The 20,915-nt window shown below is 34.9% G+C and overlaps 1 protein-coding gene across 4 annotated transcripts in view; it reads right to left on the minus strand.

The window, feature by feature from the left end:
- The window catches only part of LOC149779717 (septin-5-like), a 145,560-nt gene that overhangs the window by 41,222 nt on the left and 83,423 nt on the right, over positions 1–20,915 (minus strand). For all 4 annotated transcript variants that reach the window (XM_089940574.1, XM_089940575.1, XM_089940573.1 and 1 more), the window contains exons 2-3: positions 15,518–15,611; positions 10,757–10,843 (exon numbers count right to left, since the gene is read on the minus strand). In XM_089940574.1, the coding sequence (XP_089796700.1) occupies positions 10,757–10,843; positions 15,518–15,611 (181 nt within the window). The remainder of the gene's footprint in view (positions 1–10,756; positions 10,844–15,517; positions 15,612–20,915) is intronic.

Genomic DNA, 20,915 nt, shown 5'->3' on the forward strand with positions numbered 1-20,915 from the left:
ATCATCTATTACCGAAGAGAATATGATTTTCATTGAAGCTCATCTAATCCATAAGAAGTCTGAAACCCTATGTTGATATGATCATCTATTACCGAAGAGAATATGATTTTCATTGAGGTCCATCTAATCCATAAGAAGTCTGAAACCCTATGTTGATATGATCATCTATTACCGAAGAGAATATGATTTTCATTGAAGCTCATCTAATCCATAAGAAGTCTGAAACCCTATGTTGATATGATCATCTATTACTGAAGAGAATATGATTTTCATGGAGGCCCATCTAAACCATAAGAAGTCTGAAACCCTATGTTGATATGATCATCTATTACGGAAGAGAATTGCTAATATGATTTTCATTGAGGTCCATCTAATCCATAAGAAGTCTGAAACCCTATGTTGATATGATCATCTATTACGGAAGAGAATATGATTTTCATTGAGGTCCATCTACCCCATAAGAAGTCTGAAACCCTATGTTGATATGATCATCTATTACGGAAGAGAATATGATTTTCATTGAGGCCCATCTAATCCATAAGAAGTCTGAAACCCTATGTTGATATGATCATCTATTACCGAAGAGAATATGATTTTCATTGAGGTCCATCTAATCCATAAGAAGTCTGAAACCCTATGTTGATATGATCATCTATTACGGAAGAGAATATGATTTTCATTGAGGCCCATTTAAACCATAAGAAGTCTGAAACCCTATGTTGATATGATCATCTATTACCGAAGAAAATATGATTTTCATTGAGGCCCATCTAATCCATAAGAAGTCTGAAACCCTATGTTGATATGATCATCTATTACGGAAGAGAATATGATTTTCATTGAGGTCCATCTAAACCATAAGAAGTCTGAAACCCTATGTTGATATGATCATCTATTACCGAAGAGAATATGATTTTCACTGAGGCCCATTTAATCCATAAGAAGTCTGAAACCCTATGTTGATATGATCATCTATTACCGAAGAGAATATGATTTTCATTGAGGTCCATCTAAACCATAAGAAGTCTGAAACCCTATGTTGATATGATCATCTATTACCGAAGAGAATATGATTTTCATTGAGGCCCATTTAATCCATAAGAAGTCTGAAACCCTATGTTGATATGATCATCTATTACGGAAGAGAATATGATTTTCATTGAGGTCCATCTAATCCATAAGAAGTCTGAAACCCTATGTTGATATGATCATCTATTACCGAAGAGAATATGATTTTCATGGAGGCCCATTTAAACCATAAGAAGTCTGAAACCCTATGTTGATATGATCATCTATTACCGAAGAGAATATGATTTTCATTGAGGTCCATCTAAACCATAAGAAGTCTGAAACCCTATGTTGATATGATCATCTATTACCGAAGAGAATATGATTTTCATTGAAGCTCATCTAATCCATAAGAAGTCTGAAACCCTATGTTGATATGATCATCTATTACTGAAGAGAATATGATTTTCATGGAGGCCCATCTAAACCATAAGAAGTCTGAAACCCTATGTTGATATGATCATCTATTACCGAAGAAAATATGATTTTCATTGAGGCCCATCTAATCCATAAGAAGTCTGAAACCCTATGTTGATATGATCATCTATTACGGAAGAGAATATGATTGTCATTGAGGCCCATCTAAACCATAAGAAGTCTGAAACCCTATGTTGATATGATCATCTATTACCGAAGAGAATATGATTTTCATTGAGGTCCATCTAAACCATAAGAAGTCTGAAACCCTATGTTGATATGATCATCTATTACCGAAGAGAATATGATTTTCATTGAGGCCCATCTAATCCATAAGAAGTCTGAAACCCTATGTTGATATGATCATCTATTACCGAAGAGAATATGATTTTCATTGAGGCCCATCTAATCCATAAGAAGTCTGAAACCCTATGTTGATATGATCATCTATTACCGAAGAGAATATGATTTTCATTGAAGCTCATCTAATCCATAAGAAGTCTGAAACCCTATGTTGATATGATCATCTATTACCGAAGAGAATATGATTTTCATTGAGGCCCATTTAATCCATAAGAAGTCTGAAACCCTATGTTGATATGATCATCTATTACGGAAGAGAATATGATTTTCATTGAGGTCCATCTAAACCATAAGAAGTCTGAAACCCTATGTTGATATGATCATCTATTACCGAAGAGAATATGATTTTCATTGAGGCCCATTTAATCCATAAGAAGTCTGAAACCCTATGTTGATATGATCATCTATTACCGAAGAGAATATGATTTTCATTGAGGTCCATCTAAACCATAAGAAGTCTGAAACCCTATGTTGATATGATCATCTATTACCGAAGAGAATATGATTTTCATGGAGGCCCATTTAAACCATAAGAAGTCTGAAACCCTATGTTGATATGATCATCTATTACGGAAGAGAATATGATTTTCATTGAGGTCCATCTAAACCATAAGAAGTCTGAAACTCTATGTTGATATGATCATCTATTACCGAAGAGAATATGATTTTCATTGAGGCCCATTTAATCCATAAGAAGTCTGAAACCCTATGTTGATATGATCATCTATTACCGAAGAGAATATGATTTTCATGGAGGCCCATCTAAACCATAAGAAGTCTGAAACCCTATGTTGATATGATCATCTATTACCGAAGAGAATATGATTTTCATGGAGGCCCATCTAATCCATAAGAAGTCTGAAACCCTATGTTGATATGATCATCTATTACCGAAGAGAATATGATTTTCATTGAGGCCCATTTAATCCATAAGAAGTCTGAAACCCTATGTTGATATGATCATCTATTACCGAAGAGAATATGATTTTCATTGAGGTCCATCTAAACCATAAGAAGTCTGAAACCCTATGTTGATATGATCATCTATTACCGAAGAGAATATGATTTTCATTGAGGCCCATTTAATCCATAAGAAGTCTGAAACCCTATGTTGATATGATCATCTATTACCGAAGTGAATATGATTTTCATTGAGGTCCATCTAATCCATAAGAAGTCTGAAACCCTATGTTGATATGATCATCTATTACCGAAGAGAATATGATTTTCATTGAAGCTCATCTAATCCATAAGAAGTCTGAAACCCTATGTTGATATGATCATCTATTACCGAAGAGAATATGATTTTCATTGAGGTCCATCTAATCCATAAGAAGTCTGAAACCCTATGTTGATATGATCATCTATTACCGAAGAGAATATGATTTTCATGGAGGCCCATCTAAACCATAAGAAGTCTGAAACCCTATGTTGATATGATCATCTATTACCGAAGAGAATATGATTTTCATTGAGGCCCATTTAATCCATAAGAAGTCTGAAACCCTATGTTGATATGATCATCTATTACCGAAGAGAATATGATTTTCATTGAGGCCCATCTAAACCATAAGAAGTCTGAAACCCTATGTTGATATGATCATCTATTACCGAAGAGAATATGATTTTCATTGAAGCTCATCTAATCCATAAGAAGTCTGAAACCCTATGTTGATATGATCATCTATTACCGAAGAGAATACGATTTTCATGGAGGCCCATCTAAACCATAAGAAGTCTGAAACCCTATGTTGATATGATCATCTATTACCGAAGAGAATATGATTTTCATTGAAGCTCATCTAATCCATAAGAAGTCTGAAACCCTATGTTGATATGATCATCTATTACTGAAGAGAATATGATTTTCATGGAGGCCCATCTAAACCATAAGAAGTCTGAAACCCTATGTTGATATGATCATCTATTACCGAAGAGAATTGCTAATATGATTTTCATTGAGGCCCATTTAAACCATAAGAAGTCTGAAACCCTATGTTGATATGATCATCTATTACGGAAGAGAATATGATTTTCATTGAAGCTCATCTAATCCATAAGAAGTCTGAAACCCTATGTTGATATGATCATCTATTACCGAAGAGAATATGATTTTCATTGAGGTCCATCTAAACCATAAGAAGTCTGAAACCCTATGTTGATATGATCATCTATTACCGAAGAGAATATGATTTTCATTGAAGCTCATCTAATCCATAAGAAGTCTGAAACCCTATGTTGATATGATCATCTATTACCGAAGAGAATATGATTTTCATTGAGGTCCATCTAATCCATAAGAAGTCTGAAACCCTATGTTGATATGATCATCTATTACCGAAGAGAATATGATTTTCATTGAAGCTCATCTAATCCATAAGAAGTCTGAAACCCTATGTTGATATGATCATCTATTACCGAAGAGAATATGATTTTCATTGAGGTCCATCTAATCCATAAGAAGTCTGAAACCCTATGTTGATATGATCATCTATTACCGAAGAGAATATGATTTTCATTGAAGCTCATCTAATCCATAAGAAGTCTGAAACCCTATGTTGATATGATCATCTATTACTGAAGAGAATATGATTTTCATGGAGGCCCATCTAAACCATAAGAAGTCTGAAACCCTATGTTGATATGATCATCTATTACGGAAGAGAATATGATTGTCATTGAGGCCCATCTAAACCATAAGAAGTCTGAAACCCTATGTTGATATGATCATCTATTACCGAAGAGAATATGATTTTCATTGAGGTCCATCTAAACCATAAGAAGTCTGAAACCCTATGTTGATATGATCATCTATTACCGAAGAGAATATGATTTTCATTGAGGCCCATCTAATCCATAAGAAGTCTGAAACCCTATGTTGATATGATCATCTATTACCGAAGAGAATATGATTTTCATTGAGGCCCATCTAATCCATAAGAAGTCTGAAACCCTATGTTGATATGATCATCTATTACCGAAGAGAATATGATTTTCATTGAAGCTCATCTAATCCATAAGAAGTCTGAAACCCTATGTTGATATGATCATCTATTACCGAAGAGAATATGATTTTCATTGAGGCCCATTTAATCCATAAGAAGTCTGAAACCCTATGTTGATATGATCATCTATTACGGAAGAGAATATGATTTTCATTGAGGTCCATCTAAACCATAAGAAGTCTGAAACCCTATGTTGATATGATCATCTATTACCGAAGAGAATATGATTTTCATTGAGGCCCATTTAATCCATAAGAAGTCTGAAACCCTATGTTGATATGATCATCTATTACCGAAGAGAATATGATTTTCATTGAGGTCCATCTAAACCATAAGAAGTCTGAAACCCTATGTTGATATGATCATCTATTACGGAAGAGAATATGATTTTCATGGAGGCCCATTTAAACCATAAGAAGTCTGAAACCCTATGTTGATATGATCATCTATTACGGAAGAGAATATGATTTTCATTGAGGTCCATCTAAACCATAAGAAGTCTGAAACTCTATGTTGATATGATCATCTATTACCGAAGAGAATATGATTTTCATTGAGGCCCATTTAATCCATAAGAAGTCTGAAACCCTATGTTGATATGATCATCTATTACCGAAGAGAATATGATTTTCATGGAGGCCCATCTAAACCATAAGAAGTCTGAAACCCTATGTTGATATGATCATCTATTACCGAAGAGAATATGATTTTCATGGAGGCCCATCTAATCCATAAGAAGTCTGAAACCCTATGTTGATATGATCATCTATTACCGAAGAGAATATGATTTTCATTGAGGCCCATTTAATCCATAAGAAGTCTGAAACCCTATGTTGATATGATCATCTATTACCGAAGAGAATATGATTTTCATTGAGGTCCATCTAAACCATAAGAAGTCTGAAACCCTATGTTGATATGATCATCTATTACCGAAGAGAATATGATTTTCATTGAGGCCCATTTAATCCATAAGAAGTCTGAAACCCTATGTTGATATGATCATCTATTACCGAAGTGAATATGATTTTCATTGAGGTCCATCTAATCCATAAGAAGTCTGAAACCCTATGTTGATATGATCATCTATTACCGAAGAGAATATGATTTTCATTGAAGCTCATCTAATCCATAAGAAGTCTGAAACCCTATGTTGATATGATCATCTATTACCGAAGAGAATATGATTTTCATTGAGGTCCATCTAATCCATAAGAAGTCTGAAACCCTATGTTGATATGATCATCTATTACCGAAGAGAATATGATTTTCATGGAGGCCCATCTAAACCATAAGAAGTCTGAAACCCTATGTTGATATGATCATCTATTACCGAAGAGAATATGATTTTCATTGAGGTCCATCTAAACCATAAGAAGTCTGAAACCCTATGTTGATATGATCATCTATTACCGAAGAGAATATGATTTTCATGGAGGCCCATTTAAACCATAAGAAGTCTGAAACCCTATGTTGATATGATCATCTATTACCGAAGAGAATATGATTTTCATTGAAGCTCATCTAATCCATAAGAAGTCTGAAACCCTATGTTGATATGATCATCTATTACGGAAGAGAATATGATTTTCATGGAGGCCCATTTAAACCATAAGAAGTCTGAAACCCTATGTTGATATGATCATCTATTACGGAAGAAAATATGATTTTCATGGAGGCCCATTTAATCCATAAGAAGTCTGAAACCCTATGTTGATATGATCATCTATTACCGAAGAGAATATGATTTTCATTGAGGCCCATCTAAACAGTGAGATGAAAGTATGTGTAATGTTTCAAGGCAAGCAGTTTCAGACGAATGACAATAAACTTGTGCTAATGCAAGGATGGACAATGAGAGGACCGACAACAGACACATGATGGACAATGGACAATGTATCATCCCACAGAGCTAAAAGTATTTTTTTAAAAACATCATTCTGCAAGAAAAAGTAATTATCCAAGGTATCCAATTAATGCCTGTCACAGAATTTGTAAGAAGGATCATATTATTGGTAAGAAACACGCATTAAAAATAGTTTTGTGATAATTTATAACTGCAAACATGAAATATACCACTCATAAAGAAGATAGAATTTTAAGTTTTTTGTCTCCAAGGTAAATGCACAATAAAATTTTCCTCATTCTAAATGAAGGAAACAATTTACACAGAATGACTATCAGTTTTTACGAAATGAATCTGGGAAAAATACGGCGCATAATATCTATGTAAAGTCCTCTGTCATTACTTTTTTGAAATGAGAAAAGGGAGGTGCTACAGTGGGTATTTTAAGAGCACATAAACACTTTGATGGATATATTGTGTCAAGGCAAGTAAAGTGCCCAATGACAACTTCATGGTAGCCAATCAAGGCTGATCCAATGGTGGAAATCAAACTCTCATTCTTTAAATGCAAGTCTAATACTTTAACCTCTGTGTTATCCCATGAATAAACAGGAACTGTGCCTAAGGAATGCATGGTATTGAGAAGGTGAGGTACCTGAATGGCACAGTGGTAACAAACTAATTTGCAGCTTTGATGTGCCAAGTCCAGCCTCTGATTGTAGCACAGCAGTGACATGCCGAGTCCAGTCTCTGATTTTAGCACCATAGTGACATGCCTGGTCCAGTCTCTGATTGTAGCACAGCAGTGACATGACTAGTCCAGGCTCCGAGTGTAGCAGTGAGGTTTAGGTTGTTTTTTGAACGTGTGCTTCCAATTCATGAACCCCAATGATCACAAAGAATCAGGATCTGAGTCAAGCTTTAATAATATGTTTTGAAACTAACATTAAAATAAACGATGATAAAAAGCAAGGAATGTGCTTGTGGAATATGATGTCCCATAACAATGCCATAAAACTGTCTTTACTTAAACTTAATCACATGGGCAGATGGAATATGATTTCCCATGACAGTGCCTTAAAACTGTCTTTACTTAAGACCGCTCCACTGTCCTGGTGGTTAGAGTATCCGCCTCGGATGCAGGAGGTAGTGGATCGGTCAATGGCCAAGTCTTACCAAAGACTTACAAAAATGGCACTAACAGCTTCCTCGCTTGGTGCTCAGCATTAAGAGGTTAGTGCCAGGACTGGTTGGCCTGATGTCAGGATAATGTGACTGGGTGGGACACCCTGCTACATGTCCGTGGCATGATGCCTCAGTGCTAGACATCACTAGACTATAAACTGCCACACTGCAGACATCGTAGTGATATGACTGAATCTTGTTTTAAAGCTACGTCAAAAATCCAAATCACACACACACATCTTTACTTAAACTTGATCACATGGGCAGATGGAATATGATGTCCCATAACATTGCCTTAAAACTGTCTTTACTTAAACTTAATCACATGGGCAGATGGAGTATGATGTTCCATAACAGTGGCTGAAAAATGCCTTTACCACATTTGCCGGCCAATAAATTGATGTGGAGTACAAGTCAAATGAGCGAATTTGGTAAATTTTCCATCCTTCATCCATATCTAAGTCAATGCTGAGTATGAGACGAGACCAGATCAACACCTCAGCTACGTCATTTTCACTTCATTTCACACAGTATCGCATATACGATTCAATCTGTAACTCAGTAACATTTCAGGTCTGGATCATTAAATGTAAGTAAAAGTATATAATTTGTTCACATGAAGTATGGTTACATATAAATATGCTGACCTGAAAATTTATTGAGTTACAGATAGGATATATTTTGCAATGCTGTGTGGAATTATACTATAATAACTTCGGTTTCATAAATATTAAAAGTATCACATATGCCATGTCAGATTACCAGCATGGGGAAATTGTATCATTAATACTAAAATGCATTCTCCACATTTTTGGGGAAAGAGAGATACATAAAGAGATGCATATGCATTCCATTATTTTTCTTCTTGCACATATTTGATCAAAATAAAATATGGCCCGAAATATATGAGACAGAGATTCCAGCTCTTCGTGGGTTGTTTTGACCTTATTGCCCCTGTTTAGCTGAAGCTTGTGTCAATGAGAGAAAACATTAATAAATTAAAAGGTAAATGTAAACTGAAAATACATACTATACTCCTTTAGGGTTTAAATATTCACCATAGTTATATCTATACAGATTCCATTTAGGCTAAGTGGCAAGAATTACCATTTCGCATGCTGTCTAACTTTCTTTGCAAGTATAACAACTTCTCCATTTCCAACAAATAAGATTTTTTTAAAGAGTTCATGTACTCTTCCTGCACTTAGGCAGCAATCGCTTTTGATCTTTGATCATGCTATATGTGACTGTTATTGCTGTCAGTCCTATCAGCTGGTTCAAAGGATGTCACTTGCTGAGAAATTTACAGGAGTAACTACCAGACATTTCCTTTATTATATGGTACTGTATTCATAATACCCATGGGTAGCCTCACTAATCTGATCTGGTCTGCCAAATCTCGACCTCAAACAGGTGTTAGCTTAAGAAAACCTGACTACAGCTGTAGCATATTTAATTAGCATGTAAATACCACTACAAAGCCACATAATTCTTGGACAATGGAAGTGATAACTAATACTAGAAGGAACTGCTTAATAGTGGTATTAATTGATAGTGGAATATGGTACTGCACTTTTGTACATGAGTAAGATAACACACATCAAGTCAGTGAACAATACTAATTACAGGACAATACCTCTCTCTCTCTCATAGGGGGGCCCCGAGTGGCCTAGTGGTCTAAAGCGCTCACTGTTTCAGATCACTGCCATCTCACCTCTGTCTGCATGGGTTCGAGTCCAAGGCTCGGTTAGCATGGGTACATGGGAAAGCCTGCCAGTAGCTTCTCATGCGTTGGTGGTTCTTCCCTGGGTTTTCCAGGGTTCTTCGTCCACCATTAATACTGGCCGCCATGTATAGCCTATCTTGTCCTGTAAAATGGCGTTAAACCCTAAAACAACAACAACTCTCTCTCATAATGGGGCATAATTTTATTTGATTATGAGGTGCAATAAGAAAAGTTTGATGAAATATCTGTCTTAGTCATGGTTATTCATCTTCTAACTTGTCATTTCTAATGCACATATATCAAAATTAAACAATGCATACTACAAACAACGTATATTACTAATGCATCTTACTTTACCATAATTACATCTGATGTACATTAATGTTTAATAATGACCACCATGTATTTGCTTAAAATCCTTCTCCTATATTCTTTCATAAATGATCTCTTCCCCAAAATGAAAATTTATTTTACAAATTATTTTTTGTAATTTTGGATACATTTTTTTCCACACAAAAAATTATGTGACATACAATAAAGCAATTTAGATGACAAAATCCACATATAAGTTTTTTTGGAGTATAAGAAGAAAATAAGATTTTCTGGTAAAAAAGTATTATCTTACAGGCCAGCAAATACAGTACTTAAACTTAATCACATGGGCAGATGGAACATAATGTCCCATAACAGTGGCTGAAAACTGTCTTAAATTAAACTTAATCACATGGGCAGATGGAATAGGATGTCCCATCACAGTGGCTGAAAACTGTCTTGAATTAAACTTAATCACATGGGCAGATGGAATGTGATGTCCCATCACACTGGCTGAAAACTGTTTATAATTAAACTTAATCACATCGGCAGATGGAATATAATGTCCCATAACAGTGCCTTAAAACTGTCTTAAATTAAACTTAATCACATGGGCAGATGGAATGTGATGTCCCATAACAGTGCCTTAAAACTGTCTTAAATTAAACTTAATCACATGGGCAGATGGAACATAATGTCCCATAACAGTGGCTGAAAACTGTCTTAAATTAAACTTAATCACATGGGCAGAAAATACTAACAATATACTGTATGCCATTCCATGACTGTCATAAGGCATTAAAAAAGCATCCGTATCATGTTATGGTAACTAACCTTCAACATTTCCGACTATCCTATCTTTGTATAGATCAGTCAGAAATAAGCTGTTTATCAAAGTAGATTTGCCTAGTCCTGTTTCTCCTGAAAAATATGAATGGGACATATTTTGTTACATGCTATGTACATCAGGGGATAAAATGACTGCTCTAATTTAGCAGATTGAAAAAACTTGAGAATATATTTTTTTGTAAAAAGATTAAAAGAATATATTTTTTTGTAAAAAGATTAAAAGAGTGATACATTTTTCACTTGGAAATGTAAAACTTTGAAGTTATTAAAATTCTGGCATAACTCTCATCCAAACTGTTGGGGTTTCTGCAAAAATAAAAATAAATGCATGGCCATTCATTAAGGGTTGTTAATTCTTCCAAATATAAAAATAAATGCATGGCCATCCATCATGGGTTGTTGATTCTTCCAAATATAAAACCAAACGCATGGCCATTCATTATGGGTTGTTGATTCTTCCAAATATAAAAATAAATGCATGGCCATCCATTAAGGGTTGTTGATTCTTCCAAATATAAAACCAAACGAATGGCCATTCATTATGGGTTGTTGATTCTTCCAAATATAAAAATAAATGCATGGCCATCCATTAAGGGTTGTTGATTCTTCCAAATATAAAACCAAACGCATGGCCATTCATTATGGGTTGTTAATTCTTCCAAATATAAAAATAAATGCATGGCCATCTATTAAGGGTTGTTAATTCTTCCAAATATAAAACCAAACGCATGGCCATTCATTATGGGTTGTTGATTCTTCCAAATATAAAACCAAACGCATGGCCATTCATTATGGGTTGTTAATTCTTCCAAATATAAAACCAAACGCATGGCCATTCATTATGGGTTGTTAATTCTTCCAAATATAAAACCAAACGCATGGCCATTCATTATGGGTTGTTGATTCTTCCAAATATAAAACCAAATGCATGGCCATTCATTATGGGTTGTTGATTCTTCCAAATATAAAACCAAATGCATGGCCATTCATTATGGGTTGTTGATTCTTCCAAATATAAAACCAAATGCATGGCCATTCATTATGGGTTGTTGATTCTTCCAAATATAAAAATAAACGCATGGCCATTCATTATGGGTTGTTGATTCTTCCAAATATACAAATAAATGCATGGCCATCCATCATGGGTTGTTGATTCTTCCAAATATAAAAATAAATGCATGGCCATTCATTATGGGTTGCTGATTCTTCCAAATATAAAACCAAACGCATGGCCATTCATTATGGGTTGTTGATTCTTCCAAATATAAAAATAAACGCATGGCCATTCATTATGGGTTGTTGATTCTTCCAAATATAAAAAGAAATGCATGGCCATTCATTATGGGTTGTTAATTCTTCCAAATATAAAAAGAAATGCATGGCCATTCATTATGGGTTGTTGATTCTTCCAAATATAAAAATAAATGCATGGCCATTCATTATGGGTTGTTGATTCTTCCAAATATAAAACCAAACGCATGGCCATTCATTATGGGTTGTTGATTCTTCCAAATATAAAACCAAACGCATGGCCATTCATTAAGGGTTGTTAATTCTTCCAAATATAAAAAGAAATGCATGGCCATTCATTAAGGGTTGTTAATTCTTCCAAATATAAAAAGAAATGCATGGCCATCTATTAAGGGTTGTTAATTCTTCCAAATATAAACAGAAATGCATGGCCATCTATTAAGGGTTGTTAATTCTTCCAAATATAAAAAGAAATGCATGGCCATTCATTAAGGGTTGTTAATTCTTCCAAATATAAAAATAAACGCATGGCCATCCATTAAGGGTTGTTAATTCTTCCAAATATAAAACCAAACGCATGGCCATTCATTAAGGGTTGTTAATTCTTCCAAATATAAAAATAAATGCATGACCATCCATTATGGGTTGTTAATTCTTCCAAATATAAAACCAAACGCATGGCCATTCATTATGGGTTGTTAATTCTTCCAAATATAAAAAGAAATGCATGGCCATCTATTAAGGGTTGTTAATTCTTCCAAATATAAACAGAAATGCATGGCCATCTATTAAGGGTTGTTAATTCTTCCAAATATAAAAAGAAATGCATGGCCATTCATTAAGGGTTGTTAATTCTTCCAAATATAAAAAGAAATGCATGGCCATCTATTAAGGGTTGTTAATTCTTCCAAATATAAACAGAAATGCATGGCCATCTATTAAGGTTTGTTAATTCTTCCAAATATAAAAAGAAATGCATGGCCATTCATTAAGGGTTGTTAATTCTTCCAAATATAAAAATAAACGCATGGCCATCCATTAAGGGTTGTTAATTCTTCCAAATATAAAAATAAACGCATGGCCATTCATTAAGGGTTGTTGATTCTTCCAAATATAAAAATAAATGTATGGCAATCTATTAAGGGTTGTTAATTCTTCCAAATATAAAAATAAACGCATGGCCATTCATTAAGGGTTGTTAATTCTTCCAAATATAAAAATAAACGCATGGCCATCCATTATGGGTTGTTGATTCTTCCAAATATAAAAATAAACGCATGGCTATCCATTAAAGATTGTTAATTCTTTCACAATTTCATGTGACTTTCTCTGCTTTGAGAACCACCTCATGTAAACATATGAGCCTTGGAGGTCACTTTGTGAAATTTGTCATTGCTTTAAAGGGATTTGACAAGGAGTAATCAATCAAGATTACTAATTACTTAAGAAACCAAAATGAATACCCTTGGTTTTCACTATCACAGATTTTTAAAAGAATGGAAATTTATGGTCCAAAGATTATTCATGCACGAAACTGATATGCAACAGATTCATCAATGTAAAGTAGTGCTGTGACAGTTGTTTCCACCAACAAATTAATTGACTGTAATTTATGATTCATCATGATGCAATAAATCATAAATGAGATAATATACTGATAGAACTCATAATATATTGTGCAGCATGACAAAGAAAAATCAGAAAAAGAAATTACAGAAAGGCCATTAATTTTTCTCTTCCACCTTCCTATGAAGTGAGAATTATCTGTAATCGGAGCAAAGATAACAGTAAACGTATCCAAATAATGTCAATGAATGTACAGGAGTACAGCACTGTGCAAATAATGCCTATTCTTGGTGATTATTTACCAGCTTCTGGAAATTTCCACTACTCCTTGTTACCAAACGTGTGCTTTACATGTTGACTGAAATCTGCTGCATTATGATGTGTATCACATTGGAAAAATCCAATACCAAAATGTACATCACGTGGAAGTGTCCAAACACAATACCTATCATGACACATTGCATTTTGTCTGTATCGTCATACATACATACATACATATATATATATATATATATATATATATATATATATAAAATTTCCCAACTACACCAAGTAAACAGCGAAAAGGAAACAATTGTTTTAATACCCTGGAATGTGTGTGTGTGCATGTGTGTGTATGTTGAGCACATTAGTTTTAAAGTACCATGAAATATTTCTGAATTTTGCACACTTTACTATAGTTACAAAAAACTGTATGGTAAACATTGCTCAATTTACTGTGTATCATCATGTGTCTAGTAACTGTTTACGCTGTAAAAAAATAAAACTAAGTTGAGTATATCTGTCTGATACTACCATGGAAAACTATACAAGATTTTTCACCAAACAGCAGTATTGATACTTATCGGACTGGTCTTTACACTTGTCACCACCACTGACACTTGCATCTTTCTTAGAAGCCACAGCTATGGTTAAATGTAAGTTAATTAAGCACAAAAGACAAGGATTACCACCAACAACTGCAGTGTAAACAATCAAAGTGAGTGCGTGCCACCTGTGGTTGCCCAGTAAATTAATTTGGTAGCATCGGGAATTTCAAGTGCCCTCTGGTAATTTTGGATAAAAGTTTGGATAATGACTCACATTTCATGGCACACAATAAAAGTCTTTGGATATTATAGCAACCACATAGAATAAAACAATACAGTCACTGTTGGGAGAGATACACTTTGTAAATCGTGTGTGTGTGTGTGTGTGTGTGTGTGTGTGTGTGAGATTTTGATTTTTAATGTAGCTTTAACAATTTTTTAGTCATATCGCTATGATGTCTGCAGTTGTGACAGTTTATAGTGATGTCTAGCACTGGGGCATGATACCGCAGACATGTAGCATAATGTCCCACCCAGTCACATTATCCTGACACCAGGCTGACCAGTCCTAACACTAACCTCTTAATGCTGAGCGCCACGCAAGGCAGCTGTTAGTACCATTTTTGTAAGTCTTTGGTATGACTCAACCAGGGATCGAACCCACGAACTCCCGCATCCGGGGCGGACACTCTAACCACTAGGCCACCGGAGCTCTGTGAATCAACAGTTAAATGTGAAATGGTATTTGTCAGGTGTGTCACAAACTGCATGTATTTTTGTGTTCTCACTTGTGATTTTGTTTTAAAAAATGTTTAGACCCAAAACTTCATGCTTGGTTATTACTAACCTACTGTAACTAAGTGTGTGGGTGGGTGGGTGCATGCTTCTTTATAGCTGTCTGTCTATCTATCTATCAACAGAAGAATAAAGAAATGTAAACAACACATTTCAGTACTGTTGCTGATAAAAATGAATGTCATTTTTACAAAAAGAAATCTTGTTTACTTTGATATTCCTGTAATTTTGATAAGTACTGATTCATTTTAAAGGGATAAATGAAACATGTTACTGTAAGTGATAAGAAATTCACAGCCAGTAATCTCCCTTTTCATATACTCACCCATAACGATCATCGTAAACTCAAACCCTTTCTTGACTGCCTTTCTATGCACCTGCTCTGGCAGTGTGGCAAACCCAATGAACTCATCATCATCCTGAAACAAATAATTACCGATCTCAAAGTTCTTGTCCTGCTTGTTTAAACATACATGATTATAATGGGATCATTATAATATGTATGGTTGGACAGGTGGATATAGACAGATAGATGGTTGGGTGGATGGGCAGATAGTTGGACAGACTGACAGATGGTTGGACAAATGGGCAGATGGTTGGACAGACGGTTGGACAAATGGATAGACGGTTGGAAAGGTAGATAATTGGACAGATGGATAGATGGTTGCACAGATGGATAGATGGTTGGACAGATGGATAAATTGTTGGACAGATGATCAGATGAGTAGCATTAACATTATCTTAACACTTAAATTGTAATTGTGCGGTATAAAGACCTCTTGAAATGAAAAAAAAAAGATTTTTAAAGGCATTATTCCTTGTTTAAAGTTCCCATCTAATGTGAAAGATATGACAAACACTAAAATAAGCATTTACAAATCTCAGTACATGATAACCCATCTGCCATGCAGTAGTTGAAGTCCATAACTCAGTACAATATAACCCATGTACAATGCAGTGGTTTCAGTCCATAACTCAGTACAAGATAACCCATCTACAATGCTGTAGTTGAAGTCCATATTTCAGTACAATATAACCCATTTACAAAGCAGTAGTTGAAGTCCATATCTCCATACAATATAACCCATTTACAATGCAGTGGTTTCAGTCCATAACTCAGTACAAGATAACCCATCTACAATGTAGTAATTGAAATCCATATCTCAGTACAATATAACCCATATACAATGCAATGGTTGAAGACCATATCTCAGTACAAGATAACCCATCTACAATGCAGTAGTTGAAGTCCATATCTCCGTACAATATAACCCATCTACAATGCAATGGTTGAAGTCCATAACTCAGCACAAGATAACCCATTTACAATGCAGTAGTTGAAGACCATATCTCCGTACAATATAACCCATCTACAATGTAGTAATTGAAGTCCGTATCTCAGTACAAGATAACCAATCTACAATGCAGTAGTTGAAGTCCATATCTCCGTACAATATAACCCATCTACAATGCAGTAGTTTAAGTCCATATCTCAGTACTAGATAGCCCATCTACAAGATAACCCATATACAATGCAGTAGTTTAAGTCCATATTTCAGTACAATATAACCCATCTACAAGATAACCCATCTACAATGCAGTAGTTTAAGTCCATATTTCAGTACAATATAACCCATCTACAATGCAGTAGTTTAAGTCCATATTTCAGTACAATATAACCCATCTACAATGCAGTAGTTTAAGTCCATATTTCAGTACAATATAACCCATCTACAATGCAGTAGTTTAAGTCCATATTTCAGTACAAGATAACCCATCTACAATGCAGTAGTTTAAGTCCATATTTCAGTACAATATAACCCATCTACAATGCAGTAGTTTAAGTCCATATTTCAGTACAATATAACCCATCTACAATGCAGTAGTTTAAGTCCATATTTCAGTACAATATAACCCATCTACAATGCAGTAGTTTAAGTCCATATTTCAGTACGAGATAACCCATCTACAATGCAGTAGTTTAAGTCCATATTTCAGTACAATATAACCCATCTACAATGCAGTAGTTTAAGTCCATATTTCAGTACAATATAACCCATCTACAATGCAGTAGTTTAAGTCCATATCTCAGTAATAGATAGCCCACCTACAAGATAACCTATCTACAATGAAGTAGTTGAAGTTCAGCACTCAGTACAATATCAGAAGGTGTTTTATAATGAAGCACATTCCCCTGTATAATATGCCATGGTATAACTTAAAATGAAGTACATTCCCCTGTATAATATGCCATGGTATAATTTAAATGAAGCACATTCCCCTGTATAATATGCCATGGTATAATTTAAATGAAGCACATTCCCCTGTATAATATGCCATGGTATAATTTAAATGAAGCACATTCCCCTGTATAATATGCCATGGTATAATTTAAATGAAGCACATTCCCCTGTATAACATGCCATGGTATAATTTAAATGAAGCACATTCCCCTGTATAATATGCCATGGTATAATTTAAATGAAGCACATTCCCCTGTATAATATGCCATGGTATAATTTAAATGAAGCACATTCCCCTGTATAACATGCCATGGTATAATTTAAATGAAGCACATTCCCCTGTATAATATGCCATGGTATAATTTAAATGAAGCACATCCCCTGTATAATATGCCATGGTATAATTTAAATGAAGCACATTCCCCTGTATAATATGCCATGGTATAACTTAAAATGAAGCACATTCCTCTGTATAATATGCCATGGTATAATTTAAATGAAGCACATTCCCCTGTATATGCCGTGGTATAATTTCCTCTAGTATGTCTGAATTTTCATGGTTTGTAAAAAGAAATTTGTGTGTGTGTGTGTATGTGTGATTTGGATTTTTAATGTCACACCCAGTCACATTATCCTGACAACAGGCCGACTAGTCCTAACACTAGCCTCTTAATGCTGAGCACCAAGCGAGGCAGCTGTTAGTACCGTTTTTGTAAGTCTTTGGTATGACTCGACTGGGGATTGAACCCACGACGTCCCTCATCTGAGGTGGACACTCTAACCACTAGGCCACCAGAGCGGTAAAAAGAAATTTGTACTGGTACTTAAATGCGTGGATCTGCCTCAGTGCAAGCCTGCATACTTAGAGGTATCTAATTTCATGGATTAAAATCTGCAAATTCCCAAAACTGAGGATACACAAGAACAAAACAATGCCAACAACAAATGGTAGTTGCTTCACTTAGGTTAAAACAATACCACCACCAGTACAAGTACAAATCAAACACATGTCAAGTTCGATCACTTGCACACAACATCCAACGGGAGCCAATGCAGCCAAGACAACCATGTTATTCCGTTATTAAAGTACATGTCTATGACCTCTTCCTTACAAAAATGTACATGAAATTGCACCATCAGTAATTACTGATGACCATGTTGTTGAAAGTGGTTATAGTGTTATAAAATTTAACTTAACATGTATAGGTGATGTTCAATTTATTCCAGCGTTGTGTTCCTGAGGTTATGGCTCAAATCAAAATTACTGTCAATCAAAAGTACCAACAATGAAGATGCATGTACATGCATGCAAGTCAAAGCATATGGCACCTGCAATGGTGTAAAAACAAGTATTGTGGTGAATACTGAATGTTATTTCTTCATCATAAATGGCTTTAGAATGAAAGCATATAAACTGAATTGGCATAAATCAAGCATCTTCTATAGATCCTGGTCAGTTTGGATAATGTTATCGTTCTAAGTGTGAAGCCAAACATATGACCCACAGTCCATTGCAGTTAAGCAACAATTTCCTACTGTGCCACTGGGTTTCCTATACAGGTGCACTAATGTAGATACTGCTCTTTTTTCGAAGGTCATGATAATAGGGTTTGCTTCATTTAATCATTATAAAAATTTCGTCATGAATTTTCTGTGTCATTTGTATTAAGTGTTCACTAAAAGTTAAGCAAATATTTCTGTACTGTATTCTCATATACTTTTATACACATATATTTCATATTTCTGTATATACAGAGCTGTACTCTTGATATACTTTTATACACATATATTTCACATTTCATTATCAAGTGAGTTGTTGCTTTTGTTGTTTAGGGTTTACTGCCATTTATCGGTGCATGATATACTATATACATGGTGGCCAGCGTAAATGGTTAAGGAAGACCACAGGAAAACTGAAAAGAACCACTAACCCACAGGAAGCTGCTGTCAAGCTTTTCACATACCTACAATGGTTAAACCCAAGACTGTAACGAATATGAATAGAGGTGAGATGGCAGTAATTGGTACAGGCAAGCACTGTAGTCCACTTAGCCCCCATTTTGAAATGAGAACAAGGCTTTGCAAGAATTGTTCACCCAACAAAAACATTCAAGCTGTCATATTGATACATGTAAGTGTTGGATAAGCAAGCATCTACATTCCTCATATACAAATATATATCATGCCTATACATATTTACTATCATCTTTGGCATCTGTTCCCACCTTTTCACTCCTTGTCAGACAAAAATAAGAGTATTTTCTTAGCTATGTCACTATTATTTAGTATACCATTCTTAGCTATGTCATTATTATTTAGTATACCATTCTTAGCTATGTCATTATTATTTAGTATAACGTTATGTTGTTATTGTTCTTGTTCTGGGCTTAATGCCATTTTTCAGCAATGTACAGCTTGTGGAAGAAGAACCAGAAATACTTCAGGAATAACCAACAACCAATAGAAACATGCCAGGAAGTCTTTCATATACCCACTTTCGCCAAGCCTGGGACTCAAACCGATGAGTCAAGTCCAGAAATTCTTTAGTATTATTATGCAACAAAAACAAAAATATTTGTGAGGATTGGAAATTAGAGGTAATAACTCCTCTAAATGTGCAATACTAAAAATAAAACTCATATAAGTCCCACAGTATATACCTGCATATTAAATTTAGTTTGCAATGTAAACCTTGCGACATACAATCAGGGGGCACAACTCCTGTAAACAAAGAAATTGCACAATAAAAACTGTCATCCATGGTCCTAACATTACAAAACTGCATGCCAATTATAGTTTGAATCCAACAAAACTAACACTGTAAGCAATGATGTGGAACCAAAATTTATAAAGACTGTATATCACATGATATAATCAGCAAATCCTAGAAATGTGATTGTAACGCTCTGGAAACAAACATCACTCAAGATTTCATCAAGAAAGAGCTGACAGCCAAATTTGATTTCAATACAAGTCATAACACACAATCAAGGTCCAAAGGTCAAATAATCAGGGTCCAAAGGACAAAAATACAGGGTCCAAAGGTCAAATAATCAGGGTCTAAAGTACAAATATTGGGTCCAATGGACAACCAATATCGGTCGAAAGGATAAATAAGCAGGTTCCAAAGGATAAACAATCAGGGTCTATAGTACAAATAAGCAGGTCCAAGGGTCAAACAATCAGGGTCCATAGTACAAATAAGCAGGTCCAAGGGTCAAGCAATCAGGGTCCATAGTACAAATAAGCAGGTCCAAGGGTCAAACAATCAGGGTCCATAGTACAAATAAGCAGGTCCAAGGGTCAGACAATCAGAGTCCATAGTACAAATAAGCAGGTCCAAGAGTCAAACAATTAAGGTCCATAGTATAAATAAGCAGGTCTAAGGGTCAAACAATCAGGATCCAAAGGACAAATGAGCAAGGCCCAAAGGACAGACAATCAGGGTCCAAAGGACAAATAAGCTGGGCACAAAGGACA

This window comes from Sinohyriopsis cumingii, chromosome 17 (genome assembly GCF_028554795.1).
Source record: "Sinohyriopsis cumingii isolate HCF-2022 chromosome 17, ASM2855479v2, whole genome shotgun sequence".
Classification (NCBI taxonomy): domain Eukaryota; kingdom Metazoa; phylum Mollusca; class Bivalvia; order Unionida; family Unionidae; genus Sinohyriopsis; species Sinohyriopsis cumingii.